Source organism: Hippoglossus stenolepis, chromosome 6 (genome assembly GCF_022539355.2).
Source record: "Hippoglossus stenolepis isolate QCI-W04-F060 chromosome 6, HSTE1.2, whole genome shotgun sequence".
Taxonomy (NCBI): Eukaryota; Metazoa; Chordata; class Actinopteri; order Pleuronectiformes; family Pleuronectidae; genus Hippoglossus; species Hippoglossus stenolepis.
Genome location: NC_061488.1, coordinates 19,038,095 through 19,061,322, shown reverse-complemented (window position 1 = coordinate 19,061,322; position 23,228 = coordinate 19,038,095). Strand labels below are relative to the sequence as shown.

At 39.2% G+C, this 23,228-nt stretch overlaps 1 protein-coding gene across 3 annotated transcripts; it reads left to right on the top strand.

The window, feature by feature from the left end:
- LOC118111182 (oxysterol-binding protein-related protein 2) lies at positions 1–22,358 on the top strand. Of its 3 annotated transcripts, XM_047340291.1 has the most exons (15): positions 6,137–6,326; positions 10,640–10,983; positions 13,433–13,556; positions 14,798–14,873; positions 15,265–15,399; positions 15,879–15,976; positions 16,067–16,249; positions 16,393–16,500; positions 16,755–16,844; positions 17,103–17,223; positions 17,648–17,773; positions 18,599–18,722; positions 19,008–19,098; positions 19,493–19,601; positions 19,844–22,358. In XM_047340291.1, exons 2-14 carry the CDS (start codon positions 10,947–10,949, stop codon positions 19,593–19,595), a joined length of 1,416 nt encoding a protein of 471 aa, XP_047196247.1. In that variant the 5' UTR covers positions 6,137–6,326; positions 10,640–10,946; the 3' UTR covers positions 19,596–19,601; positions 19,844–22,358. The 3 variants fall into 3 exon arrangements, with proteins under 3 accessions (XP_035015469.1, XP_047196247.1, XP_035015470.1); XM_035159578.2 differs by lacking the exon at positions 6,137–6,326 and adding an exon at positions 1–103 and having other exon boundaries at positions 19,493–22,358; XM_035159579.2 differs by having other exon boundaries at positions 6,139–6,326; positions 19,493–22,358.
- The last annotated feature ends 870 nt before the right edge of the window (positions 22,359–23,228 follow it).

Below are 23,228 nucleotides of genomic sequence, written 5' to 3'. Positions count from 1 at the left end.
TACCAGCCACTTCCGCCTCTGTGTCAATCCAAAGCTCCAGAGTGGATTCCTGCCCACGTCTGTGGACTCGTTTAAACAGTCGGGCAGCAGAGACCCCGCTGAGGTAAGACTGCAGACAGGCTACCGCTCTGTCCGCGCGCTCCTCTTGCGTCTTCACCACCAACAGACGTTGCTTTGCTCTTTTTGTAAACTAACAAGGTTGTTAGCTGTGCTAGTTAGCCACCTTTTTCTGTAGCCCGCCCGCTAACGCCGCTGCTAGCTGTCAGAGGGCTCCTTGTTGTCAGAGAGCTCCCTGCTGTCAGCTCGGTGTGTGCGGGGCAGGACGGACACTTCCTGGTGTGTTGTATTCAACCGCCTTCTCTCATTTAAACCGTAGCTAAGGTTACTTGAGTTGTAAGTTGCTGAGCTAGTTAGTGCGCGCTAACGTTAGCGAGCACACAGTGGACGTTAGCATTGTCTTTGGCACTTGGCTAAGTTGTCAGTTGAGATTCAATCAAACCACACAGCTCCACATTAGAGTCATATAGTCATCTTTTACTACCATTCATCTTTGGGCTTGTTCCAGTGTATAAGTGAGCAAAACTCACACGTTACCCGGTACGACAGTGGTACGACTGTTATTACTAATCTGACCACAAATCTGGGGAAATGAAAGGGAGAAACAAATATATGCAGGTCGTAAAGAGAGAAGTGTGATAAAGATTCCTCATTGTAAGACTTCACCGAAGCAGGGTGGAGGTCAGTCAACTCCTATGGCGTGTAACTGCTTAGGCAAACAGTGCAAATGTCATCCTGGCGGTTTGCCTCCATCCTCACCTCCACCCAGTTCACAGGAGGGACTAAACAAAGATTTGTCTTTTCAAGGTTTCGTGAGCTGGAGGTTTTAAGGTGACAAAAAGACCTGCTTATTTGCTCTTCCTGACAGACATATGCAGGCTGACAGTGCACTGCTGGCCTCTAACGCTGAGGATGCCCGAAAAATAGTGCTTACACTAAGGTTGAGGGTCTGTGTAGACATCCACCATTATCTTGTTTAGTGTTTTGACTGCCACTTGGGATCATCGCAATAATAACAGACAGCAATGCAGACAAATTATTGATACATGTCCAAGGAGCTGACCTAGACACTTAATCCTCTTTAATACAATTTAACTTAATACTTCATTTTTTTCCCCCTCACATTTATGAAATAAATTGCAGATCAGATCACATCAAATCAGCATTGGACTGACTGAAACTTGTTGATGATAACTTTTCAACTCACTCATTACTTTTTGTAATTAATTTGTCATTATTTTGTGATATTTTGTTAGTTTGTAAATGTAAAAAGTGCAGACCTTGATTTTATAATGTACAGGATGCTGTATTTACTCTAAATACTGTTTTATTACATCTATTTTATATCGCATACAAAATATAATTTCAATGAGATTTAGAGAATAATGCGACAGTTACTTTTTTCCATTCCTATATTTTTTTCCAAGTAGTATTTCCAATTGTAGTTTGATGTTACCAACAGGCTATTAAAGGAATATGCTGATTGTATTTCTCATTAGACGAGACATCATGTCCCATGTCATTTTGTTGTGTGTCTTCCTCCCTAAGGTGCTTTAATCACCCACTTAGTTGTTTGCTATGCTGATGGTTCCTGTTGAAAGAGAACCATCACATTGTACTATCGGCCTGCATTCCTCCCAGCAGAACTGCAGAGTGAGGCAGTGAAGACTAACAGAGATTTCTACGATTTACATTATTAATAGTTTTTTGCAGTGAAGTAGTCACTCTTTGAACCCCTCTGTGTACACACCAGTGAGCCACAACCAGTTACCGGGTTTTCATGTAGTGGCAGATTGATGTGTTTCAATTATGCAATATATATTTGAGTTCTGTTGTTAAATTTAAGGGAACAGGAAAGAGATTTTGCAAGGCATGTCCTGAAAGCCAGGTTTCAACACAACTGAGATGAATGTCGCAGTAGTGGAAGCACAGACACACTCAAGGAAATGTAACACATGTAAACATACAATTTCCTCATACAATTTTTGCAGTAGATGAATCAGATGTGGAAAAGTAATTACAGTACCTCTCCCTTAAATGGGTCTTGCTACTTGTTCCTAATCCTATCGTGTCAATATTGCATAATCGTGAAGCATCTGATAAGATGATGCTAATAGGTTTGTCACTCACTATCTCTATGTGAGTCTCGTATCTGCTGTGTGTTGGTTGCCACATGGGGATAAGGCAAAGTTTGAGCTAGTCTAGGCAACCATCCAGGCAACAGAGAAACAATACTGTATGTATTATTTATAATAGAGAACAGGTAGCCAATCATGAGCCTGTCTGATGCACAGCCACTGTGTTCTGCTTTTATTACCTCATGGTAGCAAACAGGGCACATTGGTCAGTAGGGACACACTGAGAACAAGCCTGCTACAGATGCACCATTATCAGCATGCTTTCATTACTGGTCAGTATTGTTGATGAAAAGTAAGTCATACAAATTATTGATGTTTTCCTGTTGGTATTTGTCAGATTGTGTGGTCATAAGTGTATGATTATATGCTGTGCTAATTTAAAAACATAATTCTCAGATTCTTCTCTAAAGAAATGTTTGAATTGTGCCGGGTAGTTCTAAAGCCCGATATGGATGGAGTCCTGCTTCTGTGTATGTATGTAATGCTAATACAAGTTCATGGTTGGTCAGTATAATTCAGTGTAACTCCTGTCTGCAGCGATTCCCCACTGATGGAGGGTTTATTGTAATGGGTGTGCATGTCTACATTTTGAGGGCTCTTCCTTTACAACAAAATTTGCCACTAAGCAGAAAATGTCCACACAATGGGGTCTGGACTTTCTCCAGAGTTTGCCCATCCCAATTGAACAACGCAGCAGGAGATTCTCGGGTCAAATGCGTTCACAATAACACAGAAAACTCCAGAGCATTGAGGTGAGGGGCGGCGTAGCAGGCAGGGACAGGATGTAACGTATAAATTCTGCTGTGGAGAATGTTTTTGTTTACAGCTTTGGCCCACATCACCAAAAGCTGTCTAATCTTGTTCTGTCCAAGTTGACATCTTCGTCGGCGTCACCTATATGTGTGTTGCTCCTCTTTTTCAACCTGAGATATTTGTATTCTTTTTGTTGTTTATTTTTTATTCAGTTTTGCGTTAGTCGTATGTTAGCAACGTCATCAACCCACCCACTCACTCATGGAGAATCTCCTTCTGTATTCCCATAAGGGCTCACTCGACATTATCCAGAGTTTTTGATAGGGGGCTGGCAGAAAAAACTCTGGAGCAACTCAGTTGTACATTTGTGATCTCACATACAGCCCCTTTTGAGAATGTAAGGATATTATCTGGAGTTTAGTGCATGTCTCAAAGAAGCTTCTGGGTCAGGACTATGGTAGGACCACACTCAGACTGCAAGAAGAGTGATTGGTCTGCTTGGATTGGACCTTGATTTCTCTCCCATTTGTTCCAGGTGCGTTTACTTGCAGTATTCGACAAGATTAGCAAACCCTGGTCAGTCAGCGAGCTGAGGAAAGGCTCAGTGTTTTCAGTAACACTTATTTTGTCACTTGGCAAAGTTGCACTGCTAAAAAACCTCCAGCTGACTGAAACAATTTAAAAACTGTATAATACATACCATTTTAAAATAAAGGTATAATGTCTCGATGATGTGCAATCAGCTGAACCCAGTCAGCAGGTAAAATCCCCAAATAAGTCATTAACATATTTCTACACAGTAGTCATCCTCAGAAGGACGAACCATAACACAACAGAGAAGCAAAAATCCAGCTAAACCAGATTTTCACAGCTGATCCAGTAACAAACAATGTTGATCAACTTGCTCTTGTGTGTTTGTGTGCTTGCATTTAATATGCACTTAGTCAGGAGTGTCCCTGGGTTTTTGTTTGAGGGTGGAGATGTTTTAAAGAAGTTTCGAGGCAACATGCTGTGCAGGGTTTCTATATATAAAACTGTGTCAAGAATCATCCTAGTAGGTTTAGCTTGGATGTGCTGACTCAAACAACACTGAATGGCAGTTTGTGTGTATGTGTGAGACTGTGCTGCTCAGCATCCTGCTCGGAACGAGACAGACTTTTGTTCCGAGTGGGTTTGCGCTCGCTGTGCTCCTGCAGGAGGATCGACTTATCACTTCAGTCAGAGATGAGCAGGGACACAAAGCAACTTAATGAACTCTTTAGGATTGTGCTCTGCGCAGGGATTTAGCTTTGAAAAAATAGAAATTGTAAAAATACAGTTTTAACTTGGATTACTGGGTCTTTTGCTTTTATGTTCATCTGATGACGATTCTTGTTAAGTCAGCTTTGAGGACAGAAATGGTGAAATCCTTGAAGTCGTTACTGTTGATAGTTATATTTCTTAGATTTTAGGGCAGGGCAGAGCTAAATGATGCTGAACTGTTATTGAACTATAATTTGTGTTTTTGTGTTTGGCTGAGACAGTGTTATCCATTTTTTTTTTTATTTGGCTGATGTCCTTGTCCAATGCTGACGGAAGTATTGTTGCATGAGTCTCTCTCTCACTGATGAATGGTGAACATATTTGTGTGATTTCAATTGTGCCCCTTGTTTTGTGCCTCCTATCCTTTCTCTTTTCAAGACAGGATGAAGAAAGGCGAGATTTTCTGTTCAATTCACCAATCATCAATTATGGTGCATAGTTTTTAACCTTTTTCAAGAAGTCCAACTTGAAACCCTTTTGTGATTCTTAAAAGGAGAGTTGTGTAATTTCTTCATTTATCAACCAGTTCGTGATTTGATTGGGTGTACCGCTGTTTGTTGACCAATCTTTAATGTAGCTACTGGTGCAAGTCGTCTCTATGACTGCAGACCAGTATAGATGTTTTTGATCTTAGCACTTACTTTTTCTAGATCGCAGCAGTCAATGGATGTACTCTGAAAAGGTTAGTCTTGTGATTGAGCTCAAGTGAATTTGATTTCATACTGAGCTAATAAAAAGTCAATTGTGGGCTTTTGACATTTAAACTCTCCTTTGGTAATGATCTTGTGATATGTACTGTACTTCTATTCCCTACCTTCTGGCAGAACTGCTGTGTCCTATTACAGATTATGTATATACAGTGATGTGATGATGTTTTAAAGTAGCAACTCATGAAAACAGGTAGAGCTAAATTTACTTTATATATTACTTAAATACAGTTTGAATCCATTGATGGATAATTATATATATATATTTTACCACATTGATAGTAGGTAGACAGATAGTACCCTGTGTTGGACTCCTTGGTCTGTGCTTCTTGTATCTAACGTTGCCTCTCAGGCTGCATTCACATTCTACCTCCTGCTTTGCGACAGGCAGATCTTCTCTTCATCCTAACCTCAATCTCCTATTCAGCTTCCCTTTACATTAATTAGACATTATTAGTAGTCAAACAGACAACAATGACATTTCCCCTATTCTTATAGTGAGACCATCTTTGATTTAGTTTCCAGATCTCTGAAAACCAAAAATATAACCACACTAAGACTTAGTCATCTTATGCCTTGTCACTGCTTTCCACCATCTTTCCATTGATGTAAATTAATGTTGCATGTTGTGTCTGAGTCTGGGATGGTGCTTCTCACTTTGGTGGATGCTGGACAGTTTTAATTAGAATTTTCCAAACCACTGTAATCCAGCTTGGTGTTTAAGCAAAAAGTTGTAAAGGTAATATGTTTTTGGTATTTTGCCTTTGTTTATCGTGAAACCGGAAACAGTTTTATCCTCGTTCCAAAGGCAGAAAAGGTTTTTCACTTTGTGAAAAGGTTACAAGGCCCATGAAATAATTCCTGCTGTTGAGAAGGATCCGTTGTTATAGCCAGGCAGGAATTTATTAGACGCTAGTTTCTGAACTCTACCAGTTCTATATTTGTTTAAAGCAATGGAAATTACATTGTTTGGCTTAACACTCCCACTTTACTCAATAGTTTTTCATTGTTGTTCGTAACCTCAAAGGCTGGTCTGTTTTACAGCTTCCTTCAGTATGTCTGCGAAATTGACGTGTGGTATGTGTTTCACGGTCTGCAGAGGTGTGCCCCCGATCGAGATAGTTGTGTATGAGAAAGAAAGAAAGAGGTGTGTGTGTGTGGGTGCGTGCGCGTGCTCATTGCTTAGTACTGGACTACATCTCACATGGCAACAGCTCTTGTCTCTTAATTTCCTTCTTGTCTCGCGTACTCTCTTTCCGTGTCCCTGCGGCTTCGGATGTTTTTGTCAGCCCTCAGAGGACTGCGCAGAGAGACGTCCCTGTAGGTTTAGTAGCTCTACACTGGACTTATGAATGGAACAGTCACATCGGTAGGTTTGTCTCTGAGGTTTTGACTGAAAGACAGTGGGGTTGTTTCACTGGATTGGTTTAGTATAACCTGTTTTAAAGAAGCAGAATGAATGAGTGAGATCTGTAGAGTTTGGTAGATTGGAGGCATTAATTATTGTTGATTAAATATTTAGAAGTTATTTACATTTGATAAAATTTAGAAAGTTAATTTAAAAAACAATCAAATAATCCTGTGTTGTAGTGTTGACTTTGGTTTTGTGTTGATTCTTGTCATATCTTTGTCAGCTGTCTGAAATTCGCAATTTGCAAGGTTTTAAAAAAAACTGTCTAGTATTTTAGCATTCTTCTGTATTTTGCAAAGCGATCTTAACTATTGGTTACTCAACTTATTCAAAATGTGTTATTTCATTGTATTTTATGAAGATAATATATATTTGATAAAAGCAGCAATATAATTGTAAGTATCTTTTGTTCTTGGCTGAAAAAAGTTTGATAACCACAGCTTCAGTTGTTGATGAGTCATTGTACTTCTGGTGAAAAACGAGTAGAGTAGATCAGCTCTACAAACTTTGATTATACTTAGCAATTTTGTGTTCAGTTAATTATGTGCAAGAAAGCTCAATATCACTAGTGCATGCGTTCACCTTTCCTTTTACACTCTCATCTTCTTTATCTTTACAGCTGACATGCCAAATACATGTATATGCATGTAGCTGATGGAATATGAAAGTGTTAGATTACATTGATTTGCCAAAAGCTATCCTTTGGAGGAGTGTGTATGTGGTGTGTTCATGGTGCCACCTCTGTCATGGCTACGTAACAGCTCACAGGCGTCTGAGAGAGGGAGAGCAATATGATCTGAGAGCCTGCTGCAGCCAATCAGAAGTCTCTCTCTCTGTGTCTCTGTCCCTCTGTCCGTCTGTCTGTCCGTCTGTCTCTCTCTCTCTCTCTCTCTCTCTCTCTCTCTCTCTCTCTCTCTCTCTCTCCAAATTAAACCGAAACTGTATGACAGTGCAAAACAGTTAACTACAGAAATGTGTGAAGAATTTGGTTTAACTTGAAGAGAGGAATGCAAATAACCATTTCCTCTACAATTCATGAAAGAGGACAAATTTTAATTTAATGGGGTAATAATTGTAATCAGCAAGACTGCAGCCTTCTACCTATCCTACTACCATAACTGGAGAACACTGTGTGTTTGTGTGCGTGTCTGCCTGTAACTGCCCCATCCTGGACTCACCTAGGGCATGGACAAGTTTTGATGGAAGCTATTTCTTAATGAGGCATTGAAAACAACACCACGTTTGCCAGCTTTGGTCGTTCCAATTGTGTTTCAGTTAATCCCCCTTTTTCCCCTCTTGCTCCTAATAATGGGATTGTGTGATAACTGCTAATACTCTTACACAAGGCTCTGGGTTCAGTTTAACTACTGAATCTCTGCAGCTTTAGTGCAGTGTAGCATTAGTGTACGTCTGCTCTGCTCCTTAAGTTTACAGCAAATTCATAATTCTACCTCAACATTTTCCACAAAATGGAAACTGGGGGTAAGAGTAATAAAAAGTTCAAAGTACAGGTTAAAAAAACCTTACAACCTTACAACCCATTGGAGTCACGTTCCAAAGTAGTTTGGGAAAGCTTTCGTTTTATTCTCAAACTAAGGAGACCAATTTTATTCTACTATTTTTTTAACAATATGTATTTTCTATACTTTTTGGGCTTTATTGGACAGGACAGAGTGTTAGTGGTGAAAGGGGGAAAGAGAGAGAATGGGGGACGGCACACAATAAAGGGCCGCAAGCTGGAATTGAACCCTGGCCACTGCAGAGACCAATTTTTTACTTGAAATTGTGAATTGTCATTTCCTCCAATCTGGATTTAAAAGCTCACTTCTGAATGTTGTGAATTGTTTGGAGTGCCCTGGTTTATGTCATTAAGAGGCCACAGGAAATATCAAGCTTTGTCGTGGAGATCCCTCTACTGGATATCCTTTGCTGATAAGCAGTCGACTCCCGTTTGAAATGGGATGTCTTCACTCTGTGTGATCGCTGTTTAGTATAAGAGCTTGTGACATTGTCAAAAATATATTGTATAACTATTTTTTTATTTGTCTATGTAAAGCACTTAATTATAGATTCATAGGAGCCAACCACAACAAATATACGTAGGGTTGAATATTGAATAAGCCGTTTAAACAGTTAAATAACAGCCTGTGGATGTTACCTACAGTATCTCTGGCAAAGGTAAAACCCTACCTGTGCTTAGAAAAAAGACAGAATGAGGGAAAGGAAACAGAGATGTTTAACCTCAGATTCAGAATTTTCACTTTCAGAATTGAGGAAGTTAGTTAATTGTGTCTTTGGGGATTTAATCAAACTGCCGGTAAAGAAAAGGTATGTGCAACCTTAGAAATTAGTAAATTATTGTTTTTTTATTGTTAAAGACTGCACAGCTTACAAAGCTTACTCTGTGCATTGCCCACAAAGCAGCTGCCCTTCATAAGGACTAAACACATTTTGAATAGGACATATGATGCTCAGTGATGTTGTTTAATAAACATTTATTCAATATTCTTTTCCATCGATACTTGATAAATATTTAATGGTTGATTTGGAATTGTGGTAGAAAAAACAAAAGTGCCCCAGGATAAAATTAGAGTTAAATTAATATAGAATAAAGATGTTCAGTAACATTTAAGTCACATTATTAACTATCTCTAAATATCTTAGATTTGCATGAATATGAATGCGTTTAGTATATAAAGCAACTTACTGCCTAACATATAACAGAAGCTGTGATAAGTAGGGAGAAATTGAGAATGGGATTGCAAAGTTTTCATATATGTAATAAAGACACACCCTTGATTAGTGAATCTAATTAAGCAGGTAAAACATATATACAATATTTGATTGATTTTTGAAAGAAAAACATATGCTCGGCTGCCCAATGCGTCAGTTTTAATGAAAGTACCTTTACTAAAGAAAATAATGGGTTTTACATCTAATAATATCTGAATGAAAACCTTAAAAATCTTATTTGGTCCCATTTAGTAATTTTTTTAATGCCACACATTGACTTAATCCTTGTCTTTTTCACGAATTGTGTGTGTGTAGAGTTCCTTAAGATGAAAAACTGTATTGAGACTTGCTGTGTGGGATAAAGGGAGCAAACCCCTGCTGTGTGACAAAGTCTAGCCTCATGCTGACAGCTTCTGCTACAGATGATGATTCACCGTGCAAGTCATTTTTCATATTTGCATGTGGGCTGTGTCACTGTGATGAAAATGTTACATGCCTATTTGTAGTGCTACTAAGGTCAGGCCTGCAGAAATATAGTGGTGAGAGAAACTTGGATTTATTATGCATCATCAGGTTAAGTATTGTTTGATTGTGGTGAAGTGGTTTTGTTACTGAGCCTAAACATTTTGTAAGTACAGTCTCTCGCGTCATAGCAGAGAATAATATTATCTGTACCAACACAGTTCAGTGTACATTTCCAAAAGCTGTTTGAGTTCTAATGATGCCACAGCTTGAAGCGAGTCAACGCTGTTTACTTCACCTGTCAAGGCTTCAAAGTTAATTTAGCCAAATGTTCATTGAACTTCATTGAACAAATCAGTGATCTGGTTGAATTTCAGAATGATTGTTCATTATGTTGATTGATCTTGTAAAAAAAAAAAATATATATATATAAAGGTACGTTGAAATTTTAACTTGCTATTTTGGGAATTGATGAATCAGAGGTTATTCAGGGTGACGAGTTTAAAACTTTGAAAAGCCAATGTACCAAACAGAAGGCAACAAAGAGCCAGAATGCCTGTGACAGTCCTGCCCCAATTATTTACCTAGTGAACTAGAAAACTCTCTGTTTGCACTCAGTGGGCCATGACAGACAAGCTTGTTGCTCAGACAGACGAAGCAGATTTTCAGCTAGTAGCCTAGATGGCCTGGAATGAGCCTCAGCATTTTGTTTCATCTGAAAACTGCTGCTTTATAAAGGAGCCAGTATCAAGACAATGCACTGGTCTAGTTGTTTATAACAAAGACATACACAATTCTCTCATAATAAGACATTTTAATTGAGCATTGCCACATAAATTCCTGAAAGTGTTTTTGTGTCAGAATACAAAATAAAACTCTTACGCAAGGGCACATAGAATCTTAGTCTTTTTTATTTTTTTTTTGCTCAAATCATGTTTAGCTCATATTATTGGTCAAATGATGATGTTTTCTCCAGGTTTTACTGTTGGTCCTGCTGTGGTGACTCTTCATTTACTTTATAAAACCCTGACTATGTTTGCACTCAAGCCTTATGTGTTGTTTTGTTTTCTCTACAGGTTGCTGACTTGCCTTCACGCACCGAACAAAGACCCAAATTGAACTCTGAAGTGTCAACTAAGGAACTGATTTGCACAAACATCTCGTCTGTGGTTCAGCTATCCACCATAATCAGCATCAGATTGTTTGGGACCTTCTCTGGATATTAAACTCTGGATATTGTGCTGTTGCTGTGGTGCCATCTAAGAGGGACCTCGACCAACAGGTGTCCCTCTGGTGGAACTGAGAAGGGTCCCCACCTAAAGGAACATGTGCTAGAAGTTGAACAATCTTTCCTGAACGACTGGTCAGCTTTGACTCTAGAAGATGAACAACGAGGATGAGTTCTACGACGCCGTCACAGGTTGGTGCTCAGGGGGAGAGTGTGTGTGTGTGTTTTTTTTCATGTCAGTCTGATCACATCTATTTTCCCAAATTTACATTTTGATTACATGATACATTTAATATTTTGGGAATAGCTGTTTTAGTGATAGTTGAAAAATGGATAGGTCCTTAACACAAAGTAATAGATGATTATTTCATTTTGTAGTAAACTTGTCAATTACAGCTAAGTTAATAAAAAGATGTCCAAGTCAATTTAATCCAATTCCTTTTATTGTTTGAATAACAATCTAAAATATAAAAGATGTTTGATCTATTCTCACACAATAAAAGCAGCAGATGCTGATAAATTTCAAGCTGAAACAAGGAAATGTTTGGCTGTTATAATATTTAGGACTAAAACGAAATATTAACAACAATGAATCTTCTTGTTATTGCAGTACATTAATCAGCAATGCTGTTTGTCCAACAAATGCTCAACATGATGCCAGACATGTTCTCACTATGGATTTTAACACAATTCTTGATGTTGTATGTCCAAGTAGGATTCTTGACAGTATCTTATATTTTACCTTTTGTTTCTATCAGGCCCTGTTTTTACTGCTTGACATTTCTAATTAGATGGCCTGTTTTGCCTCCATCATACTGAGGAAGCATAATACCATCTGATGAAACCCAACCCGTCTTAGTCTGATTATTACTTAAATTATTTAGACGTCAGGTCATTATAGCAGTGTCAACATTGCCCTGGATTGTGTGAGTTCTTGGTTATATTCAAACCTAAATTGCAGTGAAAATTCTTTCTTGTAATTCTCTTTTTTAAATGAACAGGTTTGTCAAACACAGCGATTACACTTACCTGCCCTGTTGTGTTCATTTGACAGCTTTAATATTAGTATTTGTTACAGGATTGAAGGGCATGGCAGAGCAGGGTGGTGCTCTGTGTCAACAGAGAGCAACACCAATAATGTTCAGTCATTATTGTGTCTATTATTATTTCTTTGGCAGGTTGTTTTTTCCAGGTGAACAAATAGTTCAAGTGTGTGTGTATGAGTTTGTCCTTGTGTCATTATTATGATCACCTTACTAATCTGAGACAGATGCCGACCAAGTCACATGTATTATTCATTAGTAAGCATGCACAGGGTCAGCTCTGATCAGCATCAGGTGGCATCCAGCCCCCATTGGTCTTCTAGAATGTGAATTAGTAGGTTTCTGATATTTTCAGTGTTTCGCCCTCAAAAGTACTTTTTAATATTGTTATCGCCATTATTCACCAAATTTGTTTCTCATCTCAGTGTCTGTGTGATATTCTCTTCTTACATCAAAACCCAGGGAAGGATTTAGCGGCATCAACCAACTGAATCCCTTTAACGTTTCCCCCTTTTTCAGCTTGTAGGTGAACCTAAGATGCCTTCAGGTCACATAAAAACACAAAAGGCCCAATGCAGAGCCAGTGTTTGGTTTGTTCGCTCTGGGCTTCTATAGAAACATGGTGCACTCTGTGGAAGAGGATATGCAGGGCTCAAACAAAACTCATGAAAACACAATAATGGTAAATTGCAGTTGATTATACACGAATGAAAACATAAATATGAATATAATTTTCTATTTCTAACAAAATATCTGACCAGGTCATACAAACTGTTGTAATATGACTCACCTGATATGGTAAGAAGACACACCTGGTACCTTTTGACATAATACTGACAGCTGAGAAGGTGTGTTTGCTGAATGATAACAAGCAATTTGGTCTCTTTTAAGCTGTTGTTAAGGCCCCACCTTGAGTTCACCAACCTCTAGGACACTAAGTGCTCACCTGCCCTTTTCAAAGTCTGAATATCACCCAGGCGTGGATCAACGCTAGGATGTACTCCTAGAATTACTTCTGAATCCTACTCAGTCACATGCAGGTTTACTGTTGTTGTCAGGCCCATTAATACAGGTTTATTGTCATCAAATACAAAGTAGACTGACATCAACACAAATAAGTATTCGAACGCCACACACTGTGTATTTTGTTACCTTTCATATTACTTTAAACTTGGACCCATTCTAAATATTTGAAGAAGATGCCATGGTTTCATATGACTTATTATGCATGTGTTGTATCTTGGAACTCATGACCATGGATTAGAACGTTTAAAGAGTTGTTAAAGACGTCCACTGTTGTGTCAGTGAAGAGGTTAACAGTTGTAAAACCATTTCATTCAGGCAATCAACATAATTTGCCAGTCAAACCCATGCAATAATTACCTGATGCAAAGCAGTAGGCAAATACTTGTCATAGTCTGTGACAAACAAAACATATATGGGACACTAAATCAACTTCCAGCAAGATCATGCAGCTCCATGTGTCTCTATTTCATCAGAAGACTCTTTTTTTAACATTTCTCATACGCTGATGAGTGAGCAGGTCATTGGCTAGTTTTTTGTAACCTTAATCTCATGTCACATTTGATCTCCCACAGGCCTGGATTCGGACGAGTCGTATGAAGGGGTGTCAGAGGCCAGTTTCAAAGATGCGATTGTGTGTGACAGCAGTCGGAAGAACAATGGATCAGTGCCACAGGAGAATGGCATCAAGAAACACAGGTACTGCTGCATTCCTGCACCGCTTACACCTGCACTGTGTAAGTTTCACCGGCTTCATGTCTTGTCCAGATATGATTTGAAGCCTCCTGCTGAAACAAGTACTGGGCAGGGTCATAACCTTTGCTGACGAGGCTTGAAGGCTGCTCGCTTGATACCACTGTATTTGATCTTTCATTTACATGTACAGACAAGTTTTGGCACACATCTGAACTGTTCTCTGCACTTTTAGCATGAAAAATAAGAGGAAAACATGGCTGCAGGTGGAAAACTTGAGCTGAACTGTATTACAACTGCATATCAAAGGCATGTTAAGTATTAACTGAAGTTGTGGTTGCATAATAAGGTTTAGAGGAAAGCTCTTTTACAGGAGCACATTTAAAAAAAGAAAAGCACATCATGCAAAAATTGCAATTGAATTTCAGCAAGAGATCAGGCTGCATTTTTAAAAATTATTATATTATATTATTATAATTATGTAATGGAATGTGTAGTGTGACCTCAACCAGGTCACACTACACATTCCATTACATAATTATAATAATATGTCTTTGAAAGTTAGCGACAAAGAGAAAAAGGTAGTAGTTCTTTCCATGTCTGTAAGTGAGGGCCTGACTTTGTTGACTCATGCCTAAACGATTTGGCATTTTGCTGCCAAATTACTTAAATTTCATTGCAGCAATGAAAAAGAGATCTGGCTTTTGTTTTTGTGGACAGATCTGCTCACAATCATCAGAACATCATGTCAAACTTGTGTGGAATTGTTTTCCTCTTCCTTATTCAAGCATTTACCACTTTTTCCTAATCTAGATGTAGCTTTTGTGTTTTTCATTCCGATCCTTAGATTTGATCAGATACTGTTTGTACTGATCCATGACATTGATACTGACAGCAGACAAGAGGGAATGGAATGGATTTCTTTTTCTGTTTGTTTCTGTGTTTTGATGCCAAAGAAAGAATGGCTACACAACTGAGACTGTCTGAAGCCTTACGCACTGATTACAGTCTGCATTACTGTCTGTGGAAACCTGGTTGGCAGATGAAAACAATACCCTTGTTGTTTAACTTAAAGAAAGTTGTCGAGTTTTGTGGCTGAAAATGACTTTTAGGTCATAAATTCATCATGAGATGTCAATTCTGATCGTTCAAGAAAACACCAAGTCCCAACTGTCAAATATCGGGGAAGCTGTGATTGTGCTTGCTCTTCATTCATCTCCAGTCATTCTCTCTTTCTTTCATTTCAGAACATCGTTACCTGCACCCATGTTTTCCAGAAACACTGTTAGCATCTGGAGTATCCTGAAAAAATGCATCGGACTGGTAAAGACCCGCAGATCAAATGCTGCTTTTCTTCACATGATGATTTAATAGTAACAAGTATCCTGGACAGAGGGAAACTTAATTATAGTGTAATTAGATGCTTTTTGACAAATCTATTAGATCATGGCCTAGCTACTGAATATTATTGTCATGTGTTGAGCTCAGTGTGATTTGGGGACTTTGTAATTGAAAACATTAAAATGAATTAATTCAATGATTAAGTAACATTGGCCAACATAAATTTGTAGATAGTATTATCACACTGTCCTGTTTGTGACAGCAGTAGATTTCTCTTGCATTGGCCAGATTCAGTAGGACCAAGATGCAGAGCATTTAACAAAAAAGTTTTTTTAACAACTTGTTCTAAAACACAATGCTGTATATTTCACAGGAACTGTCCAAGATCACGATGCCCATTGTGTTCAACGAGCCTCTGAGCTTCCTACAGAGAATCACAGAATACATGGAACACACTTACCTCATCAACAGAGCCTGCTCGCTGTCTGACTCCATAGAGCGCATGCAGGTGAGGCGCGCGCGCACACACACACACACACACACACACACACACACACACACACACACACACACACACACACACACACACACACACACACACACACACATTCCCTATCTCCTAACCCCCATTACCGCTAATTAAAAAAATCTACTATTTCACAATCTGACAAGGTGTCCTCAATTGACTGGTTTGAAGGGATAGTTCACAGATAAATGAAAATTCACTCATTATCTACTCACCACTATGCCAATGGAGGGGTGGGTGAAGTGCTTGAGTCCACAAAACACTTTAGGAGTCTCAGGGGTAAACAGTGTTTCAGCCAAAGTGACCAAACATAACACACATACACACACACACACACACACACACACACACACACACACACACACACACACACACACACACACACACACACACACACACACACACACACACACACACACACACGCTAGAGACTAACAAGGTCTGTAATTGTTTATCCTCAGGCAGTAGCTGCTTTTGCTGTGTCAGCAGTTGCGTCACAGTGGGACAGAACTGGAAAACCCTTTAACCCTCTGCTGGGAGAGACATATGAACTCACCAGGTACGGACACATGCCCAATTTAAATGTTTTTTTTCCTTTTTAAGAGTTTTTAAAGGTCACTGGTTTAAACTTCACATTCATCCTCTACAGAGAAGATCAGGGTTTCCGGCTGGTATCGGAGCAGGTATCCCATCATCCTCCAGTCAGTGCCTTCCATGCAGAGAGTCTGGCTGGGGACTTTGTCTTCCATGGCTCCATCTACCCTAAACTGAAATTCTGGGGCAAGAGTGTTGAGGCCGAGCCTAAAGGGACTATCACACTAGAGCTACTCAAGTGAGTCTGAAAGGGAGGCTCTGTTGTCCTGTTCTTTTCTGCATTCTCTTTTCTTACCTCTGTTTGGTTTTCTCCTCTTTTCTTTAGTTACTATTGTTACTTCCCAGTTCCCACCATTCCTCTCGTCTGCTCCTCTCTCTCAGGCACAACGAGGCGTACACATGGAGTAACCCTTACTGCTGTGTACACAACATCATCCTAGGCAAACTTTGGATTGAACAGTATGGCACAGTGGAAATAGTCAACCACAGGTACGTAATATGATACATGCATGATGTCTGTAAGTTGTAGTTCTGGTAACGGGCACATACAATAATTTGAGTGCATTTTTTGCTTTCAATAGGTTATAATATGTAAGCGTGAGTGTAGTTTATTTTTTAGCATAAAAGTGTAAATAATAGTACGATAGTAAATCTTCTTTGCAGTTTTTGTAAACATCATAAGTCGGAAAAGCTCAGCTAACAGTCATTAACTGCTTCTTCTTCTCTCTCGTTATCTTCCACAGCACTGGAGACAAGTGTGTGTTGAATTTCAAGTCGTGTGGGATGTTTGGCAAAGAGCTGCACAAAGTGGAGGGATACATCCAGGACAAGAGGTACATCAACTACAGTATCAAAAAGAATTCTGTCTTCCTTCTCCTTGTTCTCCCCTCCTTTACTTTTTCCACTCTTACCTTGCCTTTTCCCTTTACCCTTTTCTATACTTTTCTTTCCCATTCTGCTTCCACTATTTTCTCCATTTCCTTTTCCTGCTCTTCTCCTCTTCATGTTTCCTCACCGTATCTCCCTTTTTTAACTTCCCATCATTTCTCTCTTTCCGTCCCCCCCTGCCTCCTGTCTTTCTCTCTGTCCAGTAAAAAGAAGCTGTGTGTCATCTATGGGAAGTGGACCGAGTGCATGTGGAGTGTCGACCCTCAGGTCTACGAGACCCACAAGAAGTCAGAGAAGAAAGGAGACAACAAGAAGTACAAAAATGTGAGTACTAGTTCAAACATGTGGATCTACAACGGTTTACTATATTTATCATTATGGTCTTGAGATTTGAATTGCTGTGTCTGTTGTTATATAGAAAATTAAAAGACAATATTGATGTTAGTTCCATGTATTTGATATCTTTTTCTCTGAATTCCTTGTTGGTGTCCACAGCGTTCTGTGTGGTCGTATCCAGGTAAAGCAGCAGACTTGTGTAGGTCGGTGTTGATGCCGTTAGCTGTCCAGCTTTTTAGTCTGCTTGGTTATTTGTAATAAAGCATTATACGTTGAAAATGTGTTTAGCTGTCCTGGTAGCCTGGTAACTGTATATAGATAAACAGAGAGAATGATGTGTTCTGAACATTTGCCCCTGAACTTTGTTCATCTTCACTATATCAGTCTTTACAATGAAGTACATTATCTCCAGGAGGAGCAGGAGGGAGCGGAGAACGATGACGCAGATGACATGCCAGAAGTCCAGGAGACGGTGTGTGTCGTACCAGGAAGCACTCTGCTGTGGAGGATAGACTCAAGACCCGCACACTCTGCCTCGGTATAAATATTAACACGCACATGCACACACTGGCTGAAAGTAGGGATGAAATGGTTTCATGGTATACTGTGGTTCAATCTTTAATAACCATGGTGATTTCGTTGATGCCCTCCAAGAGAGGCCGTAACAGCAGAAGAACTGCCAGTGCTCTGGTCATTTCAGGGGTTTAGGGTCGACGTCATTTATGCATGCATTTAAAGTAATGAGTTGTCGACATGTCTCTCCTCCACTCCAGCTCGTGTGTGTGTGTGTGTGTGTGTGTGTGTGTGTGTGTGTGTGTGTGTGTGTGTGTGTGTGTGTGTGTGTGTGTGTGTGTGTGTGTGTGTGTGTGTGTGTGTGTGTGTGTGTGTGTGTGTGTGTGTGTGTGTGTGTGTGTGTGACCTGTGAATGACAACAAAATGCAGTAGAGACTCAGAGTTGAAATGAAAAATTATTTGACATCATTTTTTGTATTTGTCTGTTCAGTGAATCGTTGCAGTCTAGTCTTGTAGCAGTTAGTCTATTTAGTTAGTCTTTGCTGCCGGGGGAATTAAATAGTAGTGTTGCGCATTTAATATGGTTTCATATTGTGCTACATCTATTTTTATTTCTCGTCATTAGTTAATTAAACTTACGGTTTGACCATTTTCAGCATGTGTTAACAATACCGCAAAAATATTGATAACTGTCATTATAATCATGATACAAAATCTCCACAGTTTCATCCCTAACTGATAAGCTGTTCAATTCATTAGCTTAACTGTATAAAGTTAATACTTATAAAGATAAATGTGCCGGAAGTACCAGAATATTCATTAACATTTTTATTTTTTATTATTTCCCCAGATGTACAATTTCACAAACTTTGCGATGTCTCTAAATGAGCTGGATCCTGGCATGGAGGCCCTCTTGTCCCCCACTGACTGTCGCTTCCGGCCGGACATCAGAGCCATGGAGAACGGCAACATGGGTAATTTGATTTGCCAGCTGTGGCAGGCAGAAACCTGATTTTCTCTTCCACAAATAAGTATACCTTTTAATTGCAATGTGAATTGAAAGGTAGCATTTAGATTAATCTGTCAAGACTTCCCAGTAATGCTCCAGTTTTGTTGCTGGGTATCAAAGTGACTCCGATGAGACAGCCAGAAAACTAATAATAAGACAATGCTGCCACCTGCTGGATGACAGTGTCCCAGCCTTTTAATATAAGTGTTGGTCCGATCCTGAGAGGTTATGACCGGCTGTGTTTGTACAGATGAAGCGAGTAAGGAGAAGGAGAGACTGGAGGAGAAACAGAGAACCGCCAGGAAGGAGAGAGCCAAGACTGAAGACGAGTGGTCTACACAGTAAGAAACATGTGCACACACACGCTACTAACTCGCAATGCTCTCCAGTGTTCAGTAAAATAGGAGAGAATGTACAAAGGGTAGAAACATTATATTTCTTACACAACTTCAAATAATTATGTTACAGAAACACCCAGACACTGTCGTTTAATGCAACAACATAAACCTTCATCATTGGAGAACAGTTTGATGTGATTGTTATAAATTGGCAAAATGTGTTAATGTTATATTGTTGCAATAATGAAGGCAAGAATAGGCAAAGAACAACTGAAATGTAAATTGTATGATTAGAAAACCATACAAAACAGTATCAATAATAACAATAAGATGAATGTTAAATAAAAGTCTTGGTGAATCCCTGCAGACATTTTATCTGTGGGTGTTTATCTTTCAGGTGGTTCCAGTCGGGCACCAACCCATACACCACCTGCCAGGACTGGATCTACACCGGTGGCTACTTCAGTAGGAACTACCAAGACCTGCCCAGCATTTACTGAGAACTAGTGAGCCTTCATCTTCCTCCTCCTCTTCCTCCTCACCAACCTGCAATCATCTGCCTATCACCAATCGGATAGAAATGTTAAGATTTCACATGCCTACCTTTACTCCCATCTTCATCTCACTGCCTTCATCATCATCACGACACCAATCGGAAGCCGAATGCCTTCACTTCTGTCAAACTGTGGCCTGCTCGATGTCTCCTGAGTCTTCAGGTGTTTTCCTTTTTTCATTATCTTCACCACAGATTGTTCCCATTGTTGCCCAACGACCAGCAAACGTTTCCTATCTCTCTGCCCCGACGTCGCCTGGATCACCCGTTTTTACTCCTGACCAATCCCAGCGGCAGAGAGTCACAATCCTCTGAGAAACCCTTGAGCTCCGTGTCATTAATGAGTAACAGCACCATGAAGTGAGGCAGATTACCCACAGTGATGGATCGGTGGACAACGATGGACGCTCAGTCAACGGAGAAATCAGGGATGTGAATGCTCTTTTGACTGAAGATGGATTTTGAGGGTGCTTGTTCTTTTTTGGGGGGAAACTTTTAAAGACTCAAAAATTCAAAATATATAAATGACTTATACAGAAACTCTATTTGTTAAATTGGTCAAGAAAAACTTAATGCAAGCATGAGGTTATTATTATCCATGCATCATATCCCTAAAACATTCTGTAACCACCCATTTCCCCCCGTCAACCTTCTACTTAAGGTTTAAGTCTGAAATAAACCAAGAAGGCGATCAGAGAGTGGATGTTTCCTCGACAGCCTGGTGGAATGTGCAGCTTGAACGGGACCAGGATAGAAGCTACAGCTCCTCCGTGAATGTTGGAACAAAAAACAGTCAACAGGGACATAACATGCGTGGGCAGAATGGATATTTAGCTCAATGTACAGAAAGTCACAGTCATCCTGTGCGCAGTGTGTCTCATATAACTCATTAAACACCGGAAACGAGATACAACATCATGACTCCATGTTGCTCCCAGACAATATTTGGACTCAAGCTGCTCTGTTGCTTCATCTAAATGTTACATATACATGATATTTTATTTTGAGACTGTCCGTGTGTCATCCAGCTGAGCACGACACACATTCTATTCACGGTCCAGATCTCATTTATATTAGCTGTACATGGAGCCACATGCACACAGACGTGGACAGACCTGACTTTCATTTTAATCAAATATCGATGTTGATTTAATATTTATTCTGAAATTATATCTTCATGACAAACAAAAGGTTTTCAAACATTCCTGTCAGTGTGACATTGTTATTGGAGAACAGCTTCAGATAAAAAACAGATCAAATCATGGTTATTTTTTGCTTGACTCTTGTTAAAGCAGAATCTGTTTATATATTTAACCCTGCGTCACAACTGTTTACTTACTTAATACACACATTCTTTACATAACCTGCTGGCCTGGGGAAAATATTGAACAAGTAGTTTATAGCTTTGTTTTTTAAATGATCATCTCACAGGATAGAGAATGTGACCCACATCTAATGATCAGCTGACCAACCAAGACGCCCACTGAGATCTTCAGAGATATTTATTTTTGAACATTACTCGCTATTGTCGTGCATTTTGTCTCCTGTGATTTATATACCAGATATTATACATATATACATGTATTTCTCGACTCAGCTCTATGCAACTGATGCAGCTCAAAGTGAACAGTGGCTCTGATCTGTCTTTGTACAGTCGCTTTACATTCCCCACACACACACACACACACACACACCCTCGCCCGATCCTTGGTTAATCTCAATATAGCATATATCAGATAATAAGATGATAATAACGTCTTGAACTACTTTGCTCTACCTTCCATCAAATCTTGGGTCAAGTTAACTTTACATTTCTATGTCACGTCCATGTTTCCATGTGCCTGGATTATTATTCTTATTCATGTTTATTTTGATATGTGAGGTTTTCTGAAAGAATTTTGTAGTCGACCTTTTTTTTTTTCTTCCTTTGCTAATCTGAACGGTTCTGGTGGGGGTTTTTTCTTTCACTTAAAACACAAAACTGATTTGTTATATAAAGGAGCACAGTATGTAGTCATCTGCACTTTTACTACATCTTTTACCAACTTAACACTTGTACATTTTACTGTGGTGGTTACATCAGATTCACGAGCCAGTGCAGTTTGAATGTAGCCAGACTGGTGGACACTCCTAAATTCACAGTTAGAATCCACAATCGACTTATTTTATGCCAGGATGATTTTTTTTTTGTGTGTGTGTGTCATTGAAAGTCAATTCTACAAACACTACTCTTGGATGTGAAATCAGCACTGGTCAAATGCAACAGGAACAAGAGTCTTTGTCAAACAGTAGTTTGGACTGTAAAGTAACTGCAGCTGGTGAAATGAAGCTGTTCCATTGGTCAGTGCTGATTCAGACTCTACCAGTCACTCAACTAAAGCTCTGTCATTAAACTAGGTCTAGTTTTTATGTTGCTTTGAGTGATGCTTCTGTCTAGGAAAATGTCTCCTGTTGACTTTGACCCTCCTTCTCTTGGACTGTATGACGTAGTTGTCAATGTAAGTGTTGCACAGAGGTAATCACAAGCAAAATGGCATATTATTTTGTGCATTTGATTTATTTTTTATAGTATTTAAGCAGTTTTATTTGGTGAGAACATTACACCAGATGTTTTATTTTGAGGTGTGACTGTAAGGGGTCGTATCCATACTGTGGACAACTTGCTAGATTAATGAACAGGGGAAAGACAACTAATAAAATCCTAATTTCAGTTTTTGACCATGTTTCATTATTTTATTTTTTTAAATGAATATTGAAAATATATTAATACAACAGTCTAAACTGAGTCTTTTATCCCACTGGACTCCTGTGGACTTCATATTGAAATCATGGACAGGGAATCAGATCAGAGCTGAAATGTGATGTTCTTAAAGACTAATGTGCTTAAAATACCTGGAAATTAAGACTTACGGTTGCACCAGCGACACCCAGTGCAGAGGCCTGTGACGACGCCTGCAAGCTGATATTTAACAGACACTCACCTCCTTAGTGTACTGTGTTCACATTCATACCATATGATGGTGCAGGATGAGAAGTTTAAGTCCCCCTCTGGTGAAAATCAACTTTTCAATCAATCTAACTCTTAATATGATAAAAGACTTTTAACTAAATACACATTTCCACCTTAACACTGCAATAAACAAACGCTAGTCTATTAAAAAAATGGATTCAAACAGCCTGAGTTTGTGATGTCACATACCTAAGTAACCAATCCTGTCCACTTGTGGGTGGGACTCAGTAGCTGGAAAAGTCTCCTCACCTGCAGGAAGTGCTGTGAGGGAGGGGAGCAGGGGCGGGGCCATATTAGCATATTAATAGATCCCAGTCATGAAATGAGAAAGGAAGGTGTAGATTTACATTTTCAGCCTTTCTAGGGTCATGAGGGATTTTTTTCATAACAAACATTTTCAATATGTAATTTTCAGGATCAAATAAGAACTTTAGGGGCTGTAATGAACTAATGGAGCGGAACTTTAAGAGATCATACACACATACATACATACATGTATATACATACATACATCAATAAAACAAATACAGATTGTATCTACAAATGAGGACATGATTGTTTTCCATTGCA

Excerpts from the sequence above, each read along its gene's own strand:
- LOC118111182 (XM_035159578.2), top strand. The coding sequence starts at position 10,947 with ATGAACAACGAGGATGAGTTCTACGACGCCGTCACAG. Across the intron at positions 16,845-17,102 it reads GGATACATCCAGGACAAGAG|TAAAAAGAAGCTGTGTGTCA; the intron begins GTACATCAACTA and ends CTCTCTGTCCAG. Across the intron at positions 18,723-19,007 it reads CATGGAGAACGGCAACATGG|ATGAAGCGAGTAAGGAGAAG; the intron begins GTAATTTGATTT and ends GTGTTTGTACAG.